At 44.7% G+C, this 20,023-nt stretch overlaps 1 protein-coding gene and 1 long non-coding RNA gene across 2 annotated transcripts; one reads left to right on the top strand and one right to left on the bottom strand.

Moving 5' to 3' along the window:
• Nucleotides 1-4,072: 4,072 nt before the first annotated feature.
• On the bottom strand, nt 4,073-13,959 carry LOC146204669 (sulfiredoxin-1-like). The gene is made up of 2 exons (XM_084589373.1): nt 13,608-13,959; nt 4,073-4,460 (listed from the first exon to the last, which is right to left on the bottom strand). The coding sequence occupies exons 1-2, from the start codon at nt 13,914-13,916 to the stop codon at nt 4,251-4,253; spliced, it is 519 nt and encodes a 172-aa protein (XP_084445499.1). The 5' UTR covers nt 13,917-13,959; the 3' UTR covers nt 4,073-4,250.
• Nucleotides 13,960-14,478: 519 nt separating this feature from the next.
• LOC146204668 (uncharacterized) lies at nt 14,479-17,740 on the top strand. The gene is made up of 2 exons (XR_014704019.1): nt 14,479-14,792; nt 14,888-17,740. It is a non-coding gene; the product is annotated as an uncharacterized LOC146204668 (long non-coding RNA).
• The last annotated feature ends 2,283 nt before the right edge of the window (nt 17,741-20,023 follow it).

Genomic DNA, 20,023 nt, shown 5'->3' with positions numbered 1-20,023 from the left:
ATGATACTGTTTCGAAAAAAAGACCTTATGTCTTTCAACAAGATCTGGCTCCCGCCCACACCGCCTGCGTCACCCAGGAGTGGCTGGTCGACAACTTCCTTGACCACATCACTCCCAACTTGTGGCCTCCTAGTTCTTGAGGTTCGAATTCACTTGACTCATATGTCTCAGGCGTCGTTGAGAGAGAGGCCGACAAAAGACCACATAATACAAAAAAACTGAAGGCCACCACTAAAGACTCAATGGTCAGCATCTCTAAGGACCACCTGATCTGTGCATGCAGCTGTTTCCGAATTGAATCAGTTACTGCTGCAGGTGGCGGATTCATCGAGTAATTATGAAAATAAACAGTAAGAGAAGTCTTCCCAAAGTTTGATGAAAACTTTGGGAAGACTTATCAATATGTATATTTTGCCCCGTATCAATATGTATATTTTTGCTGGAGATATTCTTCTCTGCCTGAAGCCAAAATAGCATCCTCAAATACCTTGTGCACCCAGTAAACTAGAACCACTCACCTTTTCTGATCTGAATCTATAGTACATTAACCAAACTGCCTGCACACAGAACATATGGATACCTGAACTGGCAGAAAAATAGGTTTATCACATACCCCATCTTTTTCATGTTACCAAGCGCAAATATTACGGAAATTGAGTGGACAGCCTCTTTGCTTTGGGCTTAGATGATCAAAATGTAATAGCAGCTGTGCTATGTACACAATGATGGTAATTTTTTAATTATGTGCATACGCCCAGGAGGTCCTGTACGCACAGCAGTCACACACAGTCTTACAAGCTAGTAACACTGCTCCAGTAAAAAATTGCTATACAATTTTTGCTAACACTATTGAGCTGCCTGCTTTCAGATTTCGAGTCGACACCCCGATGTCCGTGCTGCTTTGTCATGTAAAAATTTAAAATCCCCCTCATCCTGATGCCACGACTGCTCTTTTAGTGCATGAAGTGATGAACGATAGTGATACCTTGAGAAAGAAAATGTTTTACCGCTTTATCAGAAAAACATGTCTGGGGCATACCGACTTAGCTTATAACATGCACAGCTCTTACTTTACTGGCGTGCATGTCTAACCAAAATGTCTGGCTCTCCCGGTTCATTCTACTCTTTGTTGGTTAAGGCAGCTGGATCGTAGCTGTATGATGTGCCATGACTGTCTCGATGTATGAATAATCTACACTTCAAGTGCCATTCTCTATGTTTTACCTGTCAATTTCTCATATTTTTTCACGCCGCCAACTTTGAAACACCAACAGGATGCCACCACAGTACGATGGAAACAGACCACTGTAAGGTATGTAAAGTCACACACTCCTCCTGCCTGTGCGGGCGGTATCTAGGGCGTGCATACAAAACTTACAAAATAAAGCTATCTGCACAAAAACATATGAAATAAACAGCACAAATTTAGATACAGTAAACCCTCTTTAACACGAACTCGCATATCTAAAAAAATCGGTTAAGTTGAAACTTTTCCACGCCACGCCTTCACCTCCCATAGGTGCTATGTATTAGCTCCTACTTATCTCGAAATTTCGACCGGAAGAGCCGAAGACAAAAGTCATTCATGAAAGGTGATAGGGGCTCCGAGCAAGCGTTTTGTTCCTATACTAAGTGCCGAATGCGGTCACGTTCGAAGAGCAAATACAAAATGCCCGCGGACGCAGGCATTTTTTGCCTTCGGAGCAGTCACGTGACCGCCGCTCGCGTGCGCGGGGGCTGATGGGTCTTATCGGGCAGTCTGTTCAGCCAGTTCAGCAGGGTTCGATCCGTTGCCTTTCGCACATGCATAGCGGCAAGAGCGATTTAGTGATTGTGTGGTTCTCTTTAGTCGCGCTATGTGCACGAAGCGTTGATTGATTTTTTGTTGTGTATGTGGTGTCCGCAACGCTTGCTCCACAACAAAGTTGAATGCAGCAGTGGCGACCAACGGCTTATGCGATGCGTTCAGCAGCTCGAGGACGCTTTTGTCAGGCCGAATGCCAACATGAAGCAGGCAAGCATTACTTCCAAAATAATAAAATTCAGTTTTTCCTGAGAATTCTTTTGCTTTTATTACAAAAGCTCCCCTTGTGAAGTGGAGCGTCCACGGGTGCGACGGGCCGAGGGCCGCCAAAGCATTTTCGCTCGCCGCTGTCGCGCTCAGGTTCTGGGTTTTTAAAAAATTTCGCGTCTCAGCCAGAAGCAGCTCGCGAACAGCCAATCGCAGAAGGCTTTGGGCTACTCAATTTTCGTCCTGGCTTTTTTTTTTTTTTCTTTGCGAGCAAAGTTTGTTTTCCTAGTCCGGTTTGAGCGAAGAACCTGCAGACGCTCACTTCGTCTGATCCGTGCATATATGGGCACATCGAGACGATTCAGTAAAAGCTCAATAGGTTAGTAAAGGAAAATAAAAAGGCTAGTGTGGCTAGATATTGTTAATTTTCGAAAGGAGCAGGAGAAAGCCACTGCTTGCAATGTAAGTATGCATCTGTAGCAGCACACCGCTGCACTGATCTTTTTTTTTCTTTTTAAACGCGATGCGTAAAAAATTTAATCAGTTATTGTATTTCAAGTTGTGTACTGTTAGAAATGGGATATAGCGTAACTGTACTCTCCAAGACCGAACGACGACGGGGTGGTAACAAAGCAACACTGAAAACAGAGGGTGGTAACAAAGCACGCGATGGATCTCCAAGGGTTGTAGCCAAAAATTTTTGACATTTTGCTTAACTCGAAACTCCGCTTATCTCGAAATTTTCTCCGGATTTTACACCTTCGAGTTAACGAGAATTTACTGTACTCACATCTCCTGAATGAAATTTCAGCAATTTCACAGGAAGTCATAATTTCTCTGCAGAATATTTTTAACATTCTAAAGTGACGTCAGCTATGAAGGACACCGTAGTGGAGAGCTCGGGAAATTTCAACCACCTGGATTTCTTTTTCTTTTCTTTAACACATACTCGCATTGCATTGAACATGAGCGTCTTGCATTTCACCTCCATTAAAAAGTGGCTGCTGTGGCCAGGGTCAAACTCATGTTCTCAGGATTAGCTGTCAAGAGCCCTAACCACTGAGCTACCCCCAGGGGGGGGGGGGGGGGATCAAGCAAGGTAAAGTAATAAGTCACTGTCCCTTATTAAAAGCGTCATAAGTATTTAAGTTTATACAGACAAGAATTAGCTGTCTGTAGGATGTTTGCATATAGCCATAGAATGCAGTGTATTGACTCCAGGTGTCCGCCATGCTAGCCAAAACCATACATTCAAGAGTCCACTTTCTTTAACCCTTTTACTGTCGAATATTCCAAGGAGGGGGGGGGGGGGGGGAAGGGGGGAGACTCCCCCCGTCCTCCGGGTCGAACTTTTTAAAACGCTATGCATTTAGCGCAGTACCCGTACGGCAAAAACGCCGTGGGATGGAATGCAGCCGCAGTACCCTAACGGCAAAAATAGTGAAAGGGTTAATGCTGTTCTAAAATATACATCCTTGCCTAAGCCACGCATCCTCCCTTGTTATTGCCACCATGGGGCAAGATCTAACAAAATATGCTAATATTTTCACACTTGTCTCCAAAAGTACTCTCTCCCCTTTAAGAGAAAAAAGGGAAGGCAGGCAGGACTTGAGATGTGCTAAACACAAATACTAATCGCCTACTGGAGTTCAAATTCACCAAGGGAAAGATAACTTAATTCAAGATGATAGGGTGATAGAGAGAGCAATGGAATCAGGATAAATGTTGGGGTAGACTTGCCTCAACATGTTCAATAAAGGGGGAGATTGCAGATTATTGACGAGGCCCTTGGTCTACACCAGACTTAACTATCTACTGGTGATAATTAAACATTGTTATTATTACCAGAATTCAAGGTTATCTCTCCACAAACCACCTTCTGAAGGTGTGTGGCTCCTTATGTCTATATTAGCAGAGCAGATGGCACATTCAAAAATACATTGGTTGATGAAAATTTCAATACAGCATGTAAGAAATGTACTGGAGTGCATTTCTTTTCTTTTTTTTTTTTCCATTTTACTTTCCTTGCAAAGATATCAATTGATAGGAAACGTAGAATACTTAGAGTTTTGAAGCTTGTTTTTATTACTCCAATGTTCCTGGCAAAGCTGCTTGTCAATTCCAATTTAAACAAAATGTATTCTGTGTAGGTGACCATGGTAGTAAGAGCTGTGATGGCAGTAATGATCAATTAATGTAGTTAAGGCAACTATAACAACATACACTTGTGTTTTGTGTATCACTTGAGATCTGGCGTTGACCCTCCCAGGTAGAGAGGCAGCGCTGCAGGTGCTGACCGAATAAGCTTGGCACGGATGGTCGTGAGGCCCAACCTGTAGCAGGCTTCAAATCTGTGGTTGCCTCCAAAAGAGTAATAGTAGTTGCCACCTTCAGTACCCTTGATCCACAGAATGTCCACAGGTGCAACCTGGTCTTTGGTGCTTGGATTCTGCATGAAAGAAAGCAACTAAATTAGCACATTACAATAATTTCATCATTACAAAGTAGAGTTGTGCACGGGCTCGGGCCGGCCTGAAAGCCCGTATACGGCCCAGGGCTTGGGCCGCTCGGAAGCCTTTTCGCTCTGGGCTCGGGCCAAGGTACATTAATCTCGGGCAGGCCGGACGCCCCGTTCATGGACACGCGCAACATTCACGTAAGCGCGAACATGGCCGTGTTATAAGCGTCCAGAATGCACAGCATATTCCCGCGTCGTCCCCACGCGAGACCTTTCAAGTTCTTTCCTGGTGTCGATTCGCCTTTCCTCCTCGCCTCCTCACCGCAAACGGATCTTTGGTAGCCATCAGTAATCGAGCAGAGGGGCCACTTGCGGGCTATTTAGTTGAGTTTGGTAACACCAACGCTGATGTTTAGGTACCCATTTCAAAATTCCCGCCAGGCTGTCGCTTATCACACGTCTCTATAGTGACTCGCTTGAAGCGGGACATACCGCAAAGCATCTGCGGTGCAAGCGTTTCCTCATGTTTCCCTTGTGAAAATTTCACGTGAAAGGCAAACGCTGGGCCAGAGGAGCTCATCGTGTACTTGGTCACAAAATCAGGTTTAGAGCTTGCGCACTTTTGGAGAAGCAAACAAGCTCCTTACCAAAAACTTGCTTTTCTATCAAAGAATGTGTTAGTCTTTCCAGCCCCAAGTTGTAGCACCGGAAGAAACTTAAGCACCACCAGGTTCGTTATACAGGATCGCTGCAAATGCTTCAACACAATCTATAACTTGTTTTTGCGCAATAAGTTAATTCTACGAATGTCTTGTCAGCAAATATGTCATTTCAAACATGAGAACTCAACATATTAAGATCTTGGAAAACCTTTTTTGAAATTATTTTCTTCTTTTTCACCACAGCAACTGCAATTACAGCATGATGGGCCGGTCCAGGCTCAGTCCCTAGCCGAGTTTGGCCGGGCCGGGCTCGGGCTCGAAATTTCACTCCATGCACACCTCTATTACAAAGCATTAGCAAAAAATTAAAAAGAAAGATAGCCGCTTCATACTCTTGCTGCCTTATCAGCAAACAACAATAAGGCATAATACTACACATAAAGCATCCCTACCAACTGACAAGAGACATGTTACAGAGTTACAACGGGCTGCTGTTCTGGAGTCTAGTAAGGTTGACACACAATACTTGCACTAAAGGAACTGGCTCAGCCTGCTCCTAACAGTAAGAAACTTGCGTGGCCCAACATGACAGAGCAAGCCCTGAGCTTGAGCTGTTCATAGTTGTTGCTGTTCCTACATATAACTGTTTTTAAGCTTGGACATTTTCTATAAACAAGTGCAGTACTAGACTGTGCGGCTACAATTAACTTTGCAATATATTAGAGCATGTATGCCACAAAAAATGATAAAAACTCTTTCCTGGTTCAGCCAATGCCTGCTACATGAAAGGCCCTTCACGTTTTAAATAATTTGACATCCCAATTTGCAGGAGACATGCTTCCCCAGTGTCTGGTTGCCTGCATGTAACACCCATTGTATTTTTATTTTTTAACTTGTTTATTTCATCTGCCAATCATATGAAACCCAAGCAGCAAAGCAACAAGAAAAATGAAGAAATGCATTACTCTAAACTGTTAATCTCTATGCCAACAAACTCCACTCTCTTAACATACGCAGAAATAAAGAAAGTTTAAATGTGAGGGTGTCCAAAAACTAATGCCCCTCCCTTTTCTTTCTTTCTTTTTTTTTTTCAAAACTGTTAATTCTATGAAATTCACAAACATTATAGTTGCATATCAGCTGGGCCTAAATTAATTTTTGATGTGATCTCAATTTGCCTAGTTTTATGCCACTGGTGAACAAGGGAATACATGCCTTCTTTGTACCAGCTTGTAACGCTTAAGAGTTGAAAGATCCCATTTGATGGAAAAGGTGGCATCAGTGTGACTGGAAAATCCTGATTGGTCAAGAGCGGTCTCGTAATGACACCTAAGCAGGGATATCGCTTTAATGAAATGTGAAGTCATGCGGTGGAATTGAACCTTCAACCTTCAGTTGCACGTCAGGCAAGCTACCTTTACGCCACCAAGGCATGTTCATTCACTTAGGTCAAAAAGCCTTATGTTAAAGCAATAAGCGAGAGGGTGTGGCCACAGGTTCTCCCTCCATGACCACAGAGATCCTTTAACGCTACCTCGCCATACTTTTCAGGTGAACTCGTGTCTTCCATGCTTCGCTTCTGGTGTAGCCCAGTCCTGAATGCATAAATTATAGTCTTGTTGTTATCAAATCCAGATGTGTGAAGTTCAAAGATGAAAGTCAGACTGTGACAACTCTATACTCAAAGGAGAATAGGACAGTCGAGTCCAGACAAATCTGGAAACCACTTCTATTGTTTTCAGGTTAGTGTGAAAGCGAGGGTTGTCGCTGGCATCGGTGCAGTGAAAGAAAAAAGCAGTACAAAGTAGGCATGCATGCTCTTGTTCATCAGAGGCGCAAAGCCGCGCTTCCTGGCCAAGGTTACACTGAAAAGTTATATAGCTCTAGCCGATATGTGGCTAAAAAAAAATTTTGAATGAACGGAGTTCCAAGAAAAAAAAATATGAAGGGCCTTACATTTTGGACATCCCTGAGGTGCATGTCCCTGGGGTGGGTGGGGCAGGTAACCAAAAGTGATACATAAGGTGCAGGATCATGCGCCAGTTTATTATTCACAAGCAGGGCCAGCTTATTTAGGGTGCAAAGGATTTGAAGCTACCTAGTAAACTGTTGTTTCCTTCTGATACTGCTGAACGTTACACAAGTTTTCTGCATAATAATTTTAGAGCGCAGCTCTTTGGCGTCCGTTCCTGGGTTTCGCGTCGGCCTCGTAACCAGCTCCGCCCCCCCCTTTCATCCCCCCAGCGCTAGCAGCGACCAACTGATACCGCTGGATGCCGCTGACGCCGCTAGAGAGTCAAGATAACGTGACTGCATAGAACACCGTCGCCGCCATGTAGAAAGAGGAGAGGAGGGTCCCCCCCCCTGTTCCTGTGTGGCGGATAGGGTGCTCTTCAGTTGCCGACGCGCCGGTTATTTCACGTAGGCCCCGGCACGTCGACGAATACGTGACCACCTTCCCACAGCTAGACCTGGTTCTCGGCGCTGCGGAAGCGAGGGTATCATATTGTTTGCGTCGCCATCGGCGGCGTTGTCCCTGAAACCAGCTCCGCAGCTGGGGTTGACTCACTATCGGCGTCAGCAGCATCAGTCAGTCGCTGCTATCTCTTCCCTCCTCCCTTTATCGCGTTGTCCGCTTGCTGCGCGCGCTTCTGCCCCCATCGTTTGCCGCTGGGTGTACATGCCGCCCCCCTCCTCCCTCTTTCTGCGAGTCTCCGGTTGTCAAAGCGCCGGCTCGAACTTAATTCCTTTCTTCGTTCCTCCTCCAATGCAACCCCTGTGCGGTGGCAATCAGAGAGCCAGATCGGTGGCGGCGAATCTGTATATGTGCACCGCCCGAGCCGAAATTGCCGCTGCCGTTCGCCACTGCGAAATTATCTGCCAGTTCTTTCTGAGCCATGAGCGAGACGACCGGTGGAAGTCCTCCGTCCGCTGCTGCTGCAAAACGAGCCGCCAGAGCAGCGGCCCAGCGCCGTCGCCGCCAGAATCCAAAGCAGTAAGCGAGGCTGAAGCAGAAGCTCATCGCCGCCGTCGAGAAGACCCTGCCGTTCGCACCGCCGGAGCGGAGGCTCATCGCCACCGTCGAGAGCAACCAGGTGTAAGCGAGGCTGAAGCAGAAGCTCATCGCCGCCGCCGAGAAGGGAGTCTTTGTTAAAGGAATACGTGTGAAAAATAAAAAAAAAATTCTGTGATAGCGCATACATGTGTTGCTCGATTTCTTTGCCTCAATCTATCGAAAAGGTGAAACAGCTTATTTGCTGCGCTCAAATTTCGCATTAGGAAGTAACGTAATCGTCGGTAATTTTTTTTAGACCTACTGTTCTGTTTTGCCTGTCCAGGTCAGTGGCCATTTGCAATTCATTCCGAGTTTTACTTACCAAGGCAATGTCATCAGCAAATCATAGATTACTGAGGTATTCTCCATCTACCCTTATTAGTGACTGTTTCGAATCCAGTGAATAGTACTACTGGTGCAATTGTGTCTCCTTGTCTAACACCCTTCCACATGGAAATCCTATTACTTTCTTTATGTAAGACTATGGTTGCTGCGTAGCCACTATCATTACCTGCCAACCTGGTGAAATTAAAATAGGGAGATCTTTCTTGATTATTCATGCAGGGAAGTGAGGGGGGGGGGTGATTGCCTAAACTTCCTAGCATTATCCAACGAGCTCTTGCAGTAGCAGATATTGCTAGTTTAAAAAATCTGTCGGAGTAGTTTCACTTAAAGAATGGTCCAGACTGATGGCCCTTCACCAGCACCAGATGTTGGAGGGTTGCGTTGCACATTCACTTTTACTACTGTGAGACATGCTGACGTCACACCCATACATGGGGCAAAATGTTTGCCTTTTCTTGGTGTCACAAAACAGAAATTCAGAAGCATAAGATTGCAAAATTTTGTAATTATCTTTTCTTGATCTTCGATAGCGCCAGGACTTCAAGCACACGAGAATTCCTGGCAGGCGCCACACAGGCAGCCTAGCTATACACACAAGCAGCTGCAACACAGGATATGAAATGCAACAAGCCACAGTTACTGCAGCTACTTTAGATTGATTTGGCTTTGATTGGCTTCTTAGCCAATGAGGCCGATGTCACTAGCGTGGCCATTAAAGGTGACTCTGGAAATTACGATGCAGCTGCAGATTCTGCAGTGCTAGTTCCACAAAAACCGTTTGTGCGCTGTCAGAGAGAATTCTTTGGGAGATACATGGCAGTGGTCTTAGAATCAGAAAGTTCCGTCAAAAATTGAGAGTTTCCTGGGCGAATCAGGAGGGTTGGCAGTTATGCAGGATGGATATCTTCCAGTACTTTCCCATGTGGCTCATCTACACACTGACTCCGCAATGCTGCAAGAGTGCTAAGAATTCAAGTCAAATGCTTTCTAAGAATGCTATGTATAGGGGCCGGTTATATTCAAAGCATTTTTCTATTACCTGGTCGATTGTGTATATGGTCTATTGTAGAGTAGCCTTCATGATGGCCTGCCTGGTTCTTCGGTTTACTGCAGTCTGAAGGTTGTCCTGATTCTATTAGCAATTACCTTAGTAAATACTTTGGATGCAATGGATAGTAAGCTGACAGGTCTATTAATATATAAAGTTTGTGACTTCCTTTTCTTATGGTTTAAAATAATGTTAGCACTCTTTCAAGATTCTGGTACTCTCGAGGTCATGAAAAATTGCTTGTACAGGGTGGCCAGTGTTTCTAGCACTGTCTCTCCATTGTCCAGGAAATCTGCAGTTACCTGATCCCAACTGCTTTCTCGTTTTAAAGTGCTTCTAATGCTTTCTTTACTTAATTCTTTTTTTACCGGCAGGCCTTCTGACTGCTTTGCTGTACTACTGCATCGCCCTGATTACTTTGGCTACTTCATAGATGAGTGCAGAACTCCTTGATTAATTTGACTACCTTATCTATATTGATAATGTCTGACTTTTGGCTATCCTCTGACTATCCCCAAGTCTAAAAGCTAACAGGGCAGCTGTTACTTCCCACTCATCATCATCATCATCAGCCTGACTATACCCACTGCAGGGCGAAGGCTTCTCCCATATTTCTACACTTAACCCGGTTCTGTGCTAGCTGCATCCATTTGACCCCCGCAAACTTCTTAACCTCATCCGCCCGCCTAACTTTCTGCCGCCCCCTGCTATGCTTTCCTTCTCTTGGAACCCAGTTTGTTACCCCAAGCGACCATCGGTTATCCTCTCTTCGCACTACATGTCCCGCCCATGCCCATTTCTTCTTCTTAATTTCCACTAGAATGTCGGTAACTTGAGTTATTTCTCTGACCCACTCTGCACGCTTCCTATCTCTTAATGTTACCCGTACCATTTTGCATTCCACAGCCCTCTGGGTTGTCCTCAACTTAAGTAGAACTTTCTTGGTTAGGTTCCACGTTTCAGCCCCATAGGTGAGTACAGGTAAGATGCACTAACCCACTAACCAGTCCTAACTTCCCAGTCCACCACAGTCCCCTGAACATGCCTTGCCAGATTTGCCTGCCAGTTCCTGCCCTGCAGATGACGGCACAGCTTCAGCACCAGTTCAGCATTCGAGCAATAAATCAGTTCGGAAAGTTTATTCACGTAGTGGTGGTTGTGTCCTATGTCTTTCCTTCTTATGCGACACACTAAACCACCATTTTAGGACATGCAAATACTTCTGCGCTGTACCCCACAATTTGACATCACTCAATTGATACAGAGAATATATTTTGTAATTGTTTCTTATATCCCGTTCTTTTATCAAAAAATACATTTCACATCTGGAGTTCTTGAAAATGCAAAATATTAAACCATGCAAACCTCAATCTTGGACGTTATCGTTTACCTTTAACCACATCTAAATTCCAGAAACAGAGTGAGCCATACCTAAAATAAAAATTATAAATTATTTCAATTGAAACAGTGACTAGAAGAAGTACATATATTCACATGCAGAGTATACATTCGACAAAGTAATTTTTGCTTGCTGCTTTAAACAGATGTCCTACCTCTTCACCAAGCTAATGTGACGTGCACTGGAAAGGAAGAAAGGCCACAAATGTCAACAACACTACCCTTTCCTCCTTAATATGAATTACAAGGAAACTGTTTGCCAGAAGACACAAAAGCAAGGACAAAAGACATGTGCCCATCCTTTTGCCAAGACGTATGGTCGCCAACTCGCGGCTGCTGTCTGTACAGCTCAAATAAAATAAAAAGGTTCAAACACAATATGCCAGTGCAAACAGAATTTTTGAGATGAATCACAAACCCAAGATATGCACTATCATCACAAAATGTACACCCAAGCAATTCTTCAATTGTACTGCATGACCGTTGATTGGCCAGCTTGTCAATGGCCAAGAGCAGTATTATCAGCCAGGAAAATGAAAGCACGACACAACCCCTGCCATAGTTGCCTCAATGTGTAGCTTTTTACCTGAACAAATACAGCAGAGGCACATGTTACCAGAGAGAGAAAAACTTTTATTGAGAGCAGGTGTAAAATATTTGACCCAAGTTGGCAGCATACTCACATATTTTTTTTTTTTCTTTTAGAACATAGGTAGGCCTGTGTACTAAAGGCAGGTTGGTGATCCATGACAAAGGATTCCAGTGCAAGACAGAAAAAATGGCATATAAGGACAAATTGACAAGTTCAAAACCAGCGCTTATTTGTTGGCTTGCCTGTATGTGTCAACTTTTTTTTCTTTTCTGTTCTGCGCTGGAATTTTTAGGATTACGCACGCATATGCCAGAAAACACTGAACAAAATTTGCAAAACACAAGCAATACTCTGTGCAATGAAAATGAAAAGCCATCTGGTTGGGCTTTCATGCTTTTTATTCAGGCGGTGATTGTATAGGGAGCTTACACGAAACGTTATGAGCGCCATTTTCCTGTGCAGTGCAGCAGTTGATGGTGGAGCGGGCCGCGCAAATAGTGTCAAATAAATAGTCTACTGTGCGGTTGTTGGCTGTAATAGCCGAACGCAGACTAAAGTGCAAAAGGTGAAGTCCAAACAAGACGACTGCGAGTTTTTCAAAACAGCGAAGGTACGCTTGCACGAATACGACAACAGGACTAGCGATCGGAATGTATCTGAGGAGAGTGGCTTATGCTTGCACCTCGAAAGTTGCACATTGAGGCACGGATTGCTGCAGAAGCTCACTAATCTAGCTTCACGTGTTCATTTTGCAGGTCGGCAGTCTAAACTTTTTGATGACTGCAATCCTGACACGAAATGACGTGCATACACTTGGTATTTGTCCGGACCGTTGTAAATGCCACATCTGTTGATGTGTGCAAGCCACTCTCGTCTGCAACATTCCGATCTCCCCCGGTCTTGTCCCATTCGTGCAAGCATAATTTCGGTATTTTGAAAAACTCACTGTCATCTTGTCCGGACTTCACGTTTTGCACTTTAGTCTGCACTCAGCTATTACAGCTCAAAACAGCACAGTAGACCATTGCTTGGACCCTTTGCGAGGCCCGCTCCACGGTCGACTGCTGCACTGTACAGGAAAATGGTGCTCTCAGCGTTTCGTGCAAGCTCCACGGTCGACTGCTGCACTGTACAGGAAAATGGTGCTCTCAGCGTTTCGTGCAAGCTCCCTATAGTCCACATTAATTTGCACGATTTTCAAGCTAACAGCATTGTACATTCAGAAAGGCAGCAAATCTTCAGTCTAGTGTACACGCATGGTAGTGAGCCTTGTAGAGCTACTAGACAGTTACTAAAATTAAAAAAAGAAAGAACAGCTCACTGTCATATTCGGTATGACTCATTTCCTCTTCAAGCACGTTAGATTTATTAGTGAATCTATCTCTATAAGTCTGATTTACCGTCTACAAGAAATAATATGGGTTTTGTTTCATTCCGGCGATAGTTACACCCAACAATTCGAACTTGCATGCTAGCACCCAGGTGTAAGCGGTTCCCGGGGGTGGCTGCTCCTAGCCCTACGGGCTGGGACAGGTAGGTCACCGCCGCTTGCGGCGGGGGCTAGCCTGCCACCGAATTTTTATCCGTTGTTGGTCGTCATTGCACCCGCCACTGCTTCGGTGGTGGACGACGGCTGTTGCTGACGCGAGTCTTTCTCTCCCTCTTCTTTTTCTTTGTTCTCTATTTTCTCTTCTGTCCGCACAATGCAGCGGAGGTGGTTCAGCTACAGAGCCAGTAGCAGGCCCGTGCATTTTCTTTCTACAGTCGCAACAACCCGGGCGTTCGAACGCTTCGTCGATTGCATGTGATGTCAAATCACTCAAGGGTATGTTCTAAAGAAAAAAAAAATCGGTAAGTGGGCTGCCACTTATGCTGTCAGTACCCTGGTCACATAAATAACTACAATGCCGCAGCCAACACAGCAAATCAAAAGCACCGCCATAAGCAAGTTCAAAACGTAGTACGGTGCAAATGGCTGCAGGATCATCAAGAGATCATTTTGACGTAGCACAAAAAGCGAATGCCAGTGAAAACTAACCTGAAGAAGTTCTGCAATGGCTCTAACTTTGTCTTCGTCGAAGTGGGTAACAGGAATTGGACGCGTTATATCCTCCAGAGGCACTTCGTACACTTTGGAGATGTTGGCACCGTGCACGCTAGAAATGTTTGTACCACCGGATCCACTGTTCACGATGACAACATTCTGCATATTTCCCTGTCCAGCTGCCGTAACGAAAGAGTTAAAATCAAGATATAAAACTGTTTTCCCCGAGGCATCAACGCCTTCCGCCATAGCGTCAGTCTCAGCCATTTTGAATGCGTGTTTGATAATTGGATTGGATTGCATTGGATATGAGACTTGCACTGACTGGCTAGTGTGCCGTGCGGAGGGCTCTCTCAATGGGAAGAGGTGGCCGCGCCGGCGATGCCTTCCAACTTTGGCCGCCAGGGGCGCTGCTCATCGTAAAGGCTAAAGCCCCTTGTGCCGTCGACGCCGTCGGCCGCCGGCGCGCCCTTGATTTGCCGCAGCTGCGCTGGCCGAGCCATCAGTGGGTTCGAGCGCTTTGGACGCGTCTACGCTGTTCTTTTGTTTTAGTCGTTCTGTTTCTTGCATTCATATGAGATAATTAAATTTGCAACGACTAATGATGCTAAAAATAAAGCATCAGGGCAGGGAAAAGACATGTTTCGTGTCGCTCTGTCGGAGTGGCTACCGCTCGAATCAGGACTAGGTTTCTATGTTCGAAGTGTCTAAAGGTACGTCCGACGTATCCATTCGATTCTCGTAAAGATACGGCGGACGTCGATATACAGGCTCATGGCTATATGCACGTCGAACGCGGCCATATTCCGCTTGCTACGCGTGAATGATCTTATGCTCTATGATATCACCTAGCCGGACCCTCGATGAGGTGCTACGAAGAGTGCATCCGTTCTAACATAGAATACGGTCTTCACTTAGGGTTGTGTACGGCAAGCATCGCTGTCACGCACATAGCTGCAGGCGATGCTACGTACTGCACCAGCTCCACCAGCTGGCATCGAGATACGCACATTCACGAGCAGCTTTCGCTTCGCTCTAAACTATCACCTCGATCTGCCCGTAATGCGAGCGAGCTATTCCTAGAATTTACGCTGTCTTAGGTCGTGCATCGACCTCCGAAGATCTAGCGCTGGCACAACACACACGCACCTCGCCGTGCAGAACATTCAGCAGTCCAAAGTATGTATGTGAAATGGCATTATGCTTGTTCCTCACATGCAGACCGAGGAAACAGGATGTTTCTAGCTAAATTCTTCGTTTAAATTCTACCTCAGAGTCGTGGCAGAAGACATGCCGAATCTACTAGAGGCCTGCGCTGCTACTGCGGCGAGCTGCACATCGACTCGTCGAGGCGAAGACCTACTGCACCGCACCGCAAGAGTGCACAACCGGAAAGACGGAAGCACGAATGATCCGATTTCCATGTGAACAGCAATGTTCTTTGTGCTTAGCCTGCATCTTTTTCTTGTCGTTGAATTTTGCGTACATGTAGTTTAAACCTCCGCATGCTCGAGGTTAGCGTGACCCGACTGAACGGCCGCGCAGCTTTGAAACGATCGGGATCGATATGCATGCATCGCTGGACTTAGGTATGCGGTAGAAAATGTGAGCTGCACATTTCGTTGCAGAAGCTGACTCTTGGAATTTTGCAAAGTGTGCCATGCAAGTGATCGTTGCTACAACCACGCATCCATGTTCCAACGGCTGGCCTACCCCGAGGCGCATAAATGTTCAACCGTGGACGTATCAATGATCGAAGAGAGGACAGATTTTCACAATATTGGGCGCGAAATCGATAGCTACCAGTGCTCAGTGTTAGAGAAATTCTGCCTTGATCATGCGCAATTCAGTGTTTCAGGTGTGGTCTGTAGCTATAAGTTTGAACAGTTCGCCTGTCAAGTCAGCGGCGCCAGCGATGGACCGGCGGAGCGATTTTCCACGTTACACCGCTGTCTAGCTAGAAAGCCTACCTAGGCGGCGTTTGACATTCAGCTGCTTTTTGTGGGCCCCGTAATTTAAAGCAACGCCTTCAGAAACGCGTTAAATGTTAAAAAATGTATTCTCTTCAACAGTTTCACTCCAGGCTGTCAAAGCAGGCGGACGTTGATAAGACAGTTGAGCACTCCAGTCTTTAGAAATCTGTAGAATCGCCTTCAGTTTGTAGAATTATTGGAATAGGTCACTTTCCGATCGCTGGGACATCGACCCGCATGACAGCGCTGTCACGTGAATAAGGACCACACCAGACCGAAAGCTTGTCTCATATTACATAGCTAACCAAGGTATACCTTACAGCATTGTATTGATTTTTATGGTGCATAAGCGACTAATGCTGCCATGCACCAAGAACAAGGTTTAATGTATTTATTTTGTGTGTAATGACTAAAATGTTCTTTAGGATGTAGCTTGTTCAGGAACATTTTAGGAAACCAAAAATGCAGGAAATTTGCACGTCTCTCCTAGGATCATGCTGGGATGGAAAGGGATCTGTTGCAAAAGTGTACAAAATGTTTCCTCTTATTTTCTCGACTCTGGCGCAAGTGTAAGATATGGTTCATTGTTAGTTCATCTCCACACTCCTTGCATATTGGTTTGTCCTCTTTCATAAGTATGAAGCTGTGTGTGAGGTGTGGATATGTGTTTTGTGAAGATGACCTAAAATGGCCTCCATGTTGTGTTTTTGATTACTGCATGATTTCCATTCCTTAATGACAGGTTTGACAAGTATAGTTTGTAGTTTATTTCATTGTTTCAAAAATCCTGCCATTTCACTCTCACTTTTCTTTGTACAAGCTTCTTGGTATCTTCATGCAGCATATTCACCCTCTGTAATTTAGCATTGCATCAAGGTAACCTAGTTATTTCTTTTCATCACCTTTCAAGACAACTGTCCCGATTTCATAAAGTGTAGGGTTTCTGACGACAGGAACTCCTTGGAAGTCGTAGAAATAAATGAGATCCACAATCATGAGCTATCTAGGGTGTGCATATACATGTCCATCGCTCAGTGGAATGGTGTCAGTACGCTGTTAGAACAGGTCTTGTGGTAACAACAACCATTGTCTGAGGTGGTCCTTTAATGGGCATTGAAATGCTATGTAACTACAGGTACTGATAGAACTCTTGATCATGTTATGTGATGGTGCGATCCTTGCATGCATATTAGGTATACATTTCAGAATCTGCAGTGCACCACTTGACCATTTGTCACCAGTTTGTGTGAAAATGTATTTGTCATGCATGTTAACCAGTATTTAACAGATGACCCCTGTGCACAAGCCAAAAGTGCCATGAGCCAAATGTCACGAGGCCACACGACATGGCAGGAGCTGTTAAGTCAAGCTTACAAAGTTATATTTGAAATATGTTCTGCGACGTTTCAGCTCCAATTAAGAAAGGTTGAGGCTTACAGAGGTCTATGCCAGGTTGTCTATCACCTAACAGGGCAGCCTACGACCGTATGCTAATGAGTATATCTGAGATAACAGACACATGAATTAAGGAATTAGTAATTATGTTTGTAGCAAAGGGCATGTAAATTAACGGGAATCCACAGTGGGATCTGCAGACAAGAACCATTAATGCTGGCACACCATACCCTTAAAGGTGGAGATTAGGAGTCTCCCTAATTTTTTTTCTGCTCAACGCTTGTCATTTCCTTCGTTCTTCCAGATGAGGAAGATGTGAAAATGATAGCATCGAAAATTCCAGAGACCATCGTTAACAAGGATGCTGATCCCAACAGCATAAAAAAGGAATTTCAGAAAAGATGGGTAACTAGTAATGCTGGCAACAGTTGAAGCTAAGTGGAAAGGCATGAAATTGAAATGTAACATATGCAGAGATATGTTGCGAGACGACCAGTCTGTGGTGTGCGACATCTGTCTCCGTTAGTTTCATCAAGTGATTGGCCAAAGCAGATGGGGCTTGTGGTTTTGTGATAAGTGCAGTGTAGTAGCATAGATGCAACCTTGCCCATTAACAATTGGAGTGGAGTAAGTGTATTGTTTTGTTTTTGTAAGATGTTCATGGTTCCCATGCAAACATTATGAGAAATTTTTTCCTAGAGAATGTTTGCTGAAATGTGAATATAATGTGCAATAAAACTATATTTACTTTTTCTTGTATACATTAGTTCTGTGAAGAAAACCACAGGCTAGAAGGAAATGTAATGGCATGCATTTTGATACTTGGCCCCGTTGTGCTGGCTCAGTAGTTAGAGTGCTTGGCTGCTGAACCCAAAGATGCAGATTCGGTTCCAGCCACAGCAGAGGCATTTCAATAGAGGCGAAACAATAGGCTGTCATGCACCGTGCGGTGTCAGTGCATGTAAAAGAACCCCAGGTGGTCGAAATTATACCGGAGCCCTCAACTATTGTGTTCCTCATAGCCGTAGTTATTTTGGGATGCTAAACCAGATATATATCACATCATACTCTGAGTAAGATGCTATTCATGGTCAGTTAATCATACACTAAATGATCAATTTTTTTCTGCATGGTACAGCAGCTGTTGTACAATTTTACTTTAGCCTTCATGAAGAATATCACACTGGCTCCACATGGCTTTCTGTTGACCCTTGATATGCGTCACAATCACACACCCGAGTATGTATTTGTCTAAAGGCACCTATGCATGCAAGGAGGGGACCATTACTTTCCACTTGTCAGAACTGAAATGCATGATCCACATCATTTCTGTAATTCAACTGCTTGCTATTTGAACTGTCCAGCATTGATGCAAGTTTCAAAGAACTGCAATTAGAAAATTAATCTAAGCAGCAAACCATGCCATGAACTGCTTCGGTTTCATCTTTAGCAACTGTTTGGGAACTAAAATTAGCCAAATGTTGCAAAACATAGATGAGAGGTTACAAAATCTAAAAAACAATGCAGCCTACCTGTGGCATGTAGGGTTTCACATCCTAAAGTGACATATGTAGCTATGAAGAATACCGTAGTGGAGAGCTCCAGACTAATTTGACTGCCCAGGCTTTGTACTTTGCATTGACATCTTGCAGAAAACAGAAGCATTTGCATTTCACCTGCACCAAAGTGCGACTGCCATCACTGGTATTAAACATCACGACCTTGGGGCAAGTAGCCGAACGTGCCACTAAGATGTCGCAGCGTGTACATACATGCTATACATGTCAACCTTTCTAGCATTAAAGCTGTCACATGCATGGCAGATATTCATGTTCAGCTTTGGACTGACAAGTTTAAAAGTGTGCTATTTGTGTTTTTCTAGCATGAAAAACAAAGAAAATTAAGGAAAAGCGAAAAAAAATGAACATAATATGTTGAAAAAACACTAGTCATTAACACATAAAGCATATTCGTTCCTTTATTAATGATAAAGTGGCCTTCAACAATAGTACAAAGCCTGAAAATTTCGAAAGGTGCTGTGCCAGGCAGCTATTTTACAGAAACCTGAACCATTTCACCTGTAGGAATGCGCATCCCGGCGGTGTGGGCTGGGCACTTATTTTTCGGTCCACTCCAACATGCGAAAACTGCATCATGTGCATTCCCATTTTCCGAGTTTTGAGCTCTGTAATACAGGCTAACAAATTGTCGATGACTTATTTTCGTCTGATTGTTGCACAGCGCGTGTAAATAAATTACTACTGCACCTAATAAACACTGACATGCACGTGCAACATCGCCGATCATAAACGGACACACTGATGTCCGTCCGGGCATCGGCGCACTCATCACAGCACTCTTCGTAGTCTCACACAGCACTCTAGTAGGACGTAATCCGTAATCACAGCATCTCACGGTAAGCACAAACCACACCTCCAGTTGTACAACAAACACGAATGACGCGATGCTTGGGCTAGACACACGCCGGCGGTGCCCAGCTTTTTCAGCGCCGCTTGTACTACGTAGAACTTGCAGCACCAAACCTCAATGCGAGCAAAAAGCGATGCGTTACGTGACGCATCTCATCACATATGGAAGTGAGGAAACTTTGAAGAATCAAAACTACATAATTACATAACGACCGTCGTAGACGTTAATCCACATAACGAGGACCAAATGAGCGGGCGTGCGGGCCGCGGGCTGGCCGTCAACACCGCGATTACATGCGCTCGCGCTCTGGTCGTGCTTGCCACCCTGCCGCGGTCCAACTCACGTAAACCTATCATCATGCCATCACGTAGTATATCACCCATTCTAGGCACTATTCTTGCCACTGTACTATTCTTTGTAATTTCACATTTCACGCATGCAGTATGTATACATACTTCTTGCACCTCGTACGTATGTACACCATGCGTACACCTCATACCAACTTCGATTTGGCTACATATGGCTACCATGTTGTTGCTACAACCACATCTGGGGATCTCGGACTCGGATCCGTCCGGCTTTCCCGACGGATCCCAAGGCCCATATCGGAGA

This window comes from Amblyomma maculatum, chromosome 1, assembly GCF_055883805.1.
Source record: "Amblyomma maculatum isolate TAMU_Amacu chromosome 1, ASM5588380v1, whole genome shotgun sequence".
Classification (NCBI taxonomy): Eukaryota; Metazoa; Arthropoda; class Arachnida; order Ixodida; family Ixodidae; genus Amblyomma; species Amblyomma maculatum.
Note: the sequence above shows the minus strand (reverse complement) of the source record. Positions and strands in the feature narration are given on the sequence as shown.

Excerpts from the sequence above, each read along its gene's own strand:
- LOC146204669 (XM_084589373.1), bottom strand. The coding sequence starts at position 13,916 with ATGCAATCCAATCCAATTATCAAACACGCATTCAAAATGGCTGAGACT. Across the intron at positions 4,461-13,607 it reads CCATTGCAGAACTTCTTCAG|AATCCAAGCACCAAAGACCA; the intron begins GTTAGTTTTCAC and ends TCTTTCATGCAG.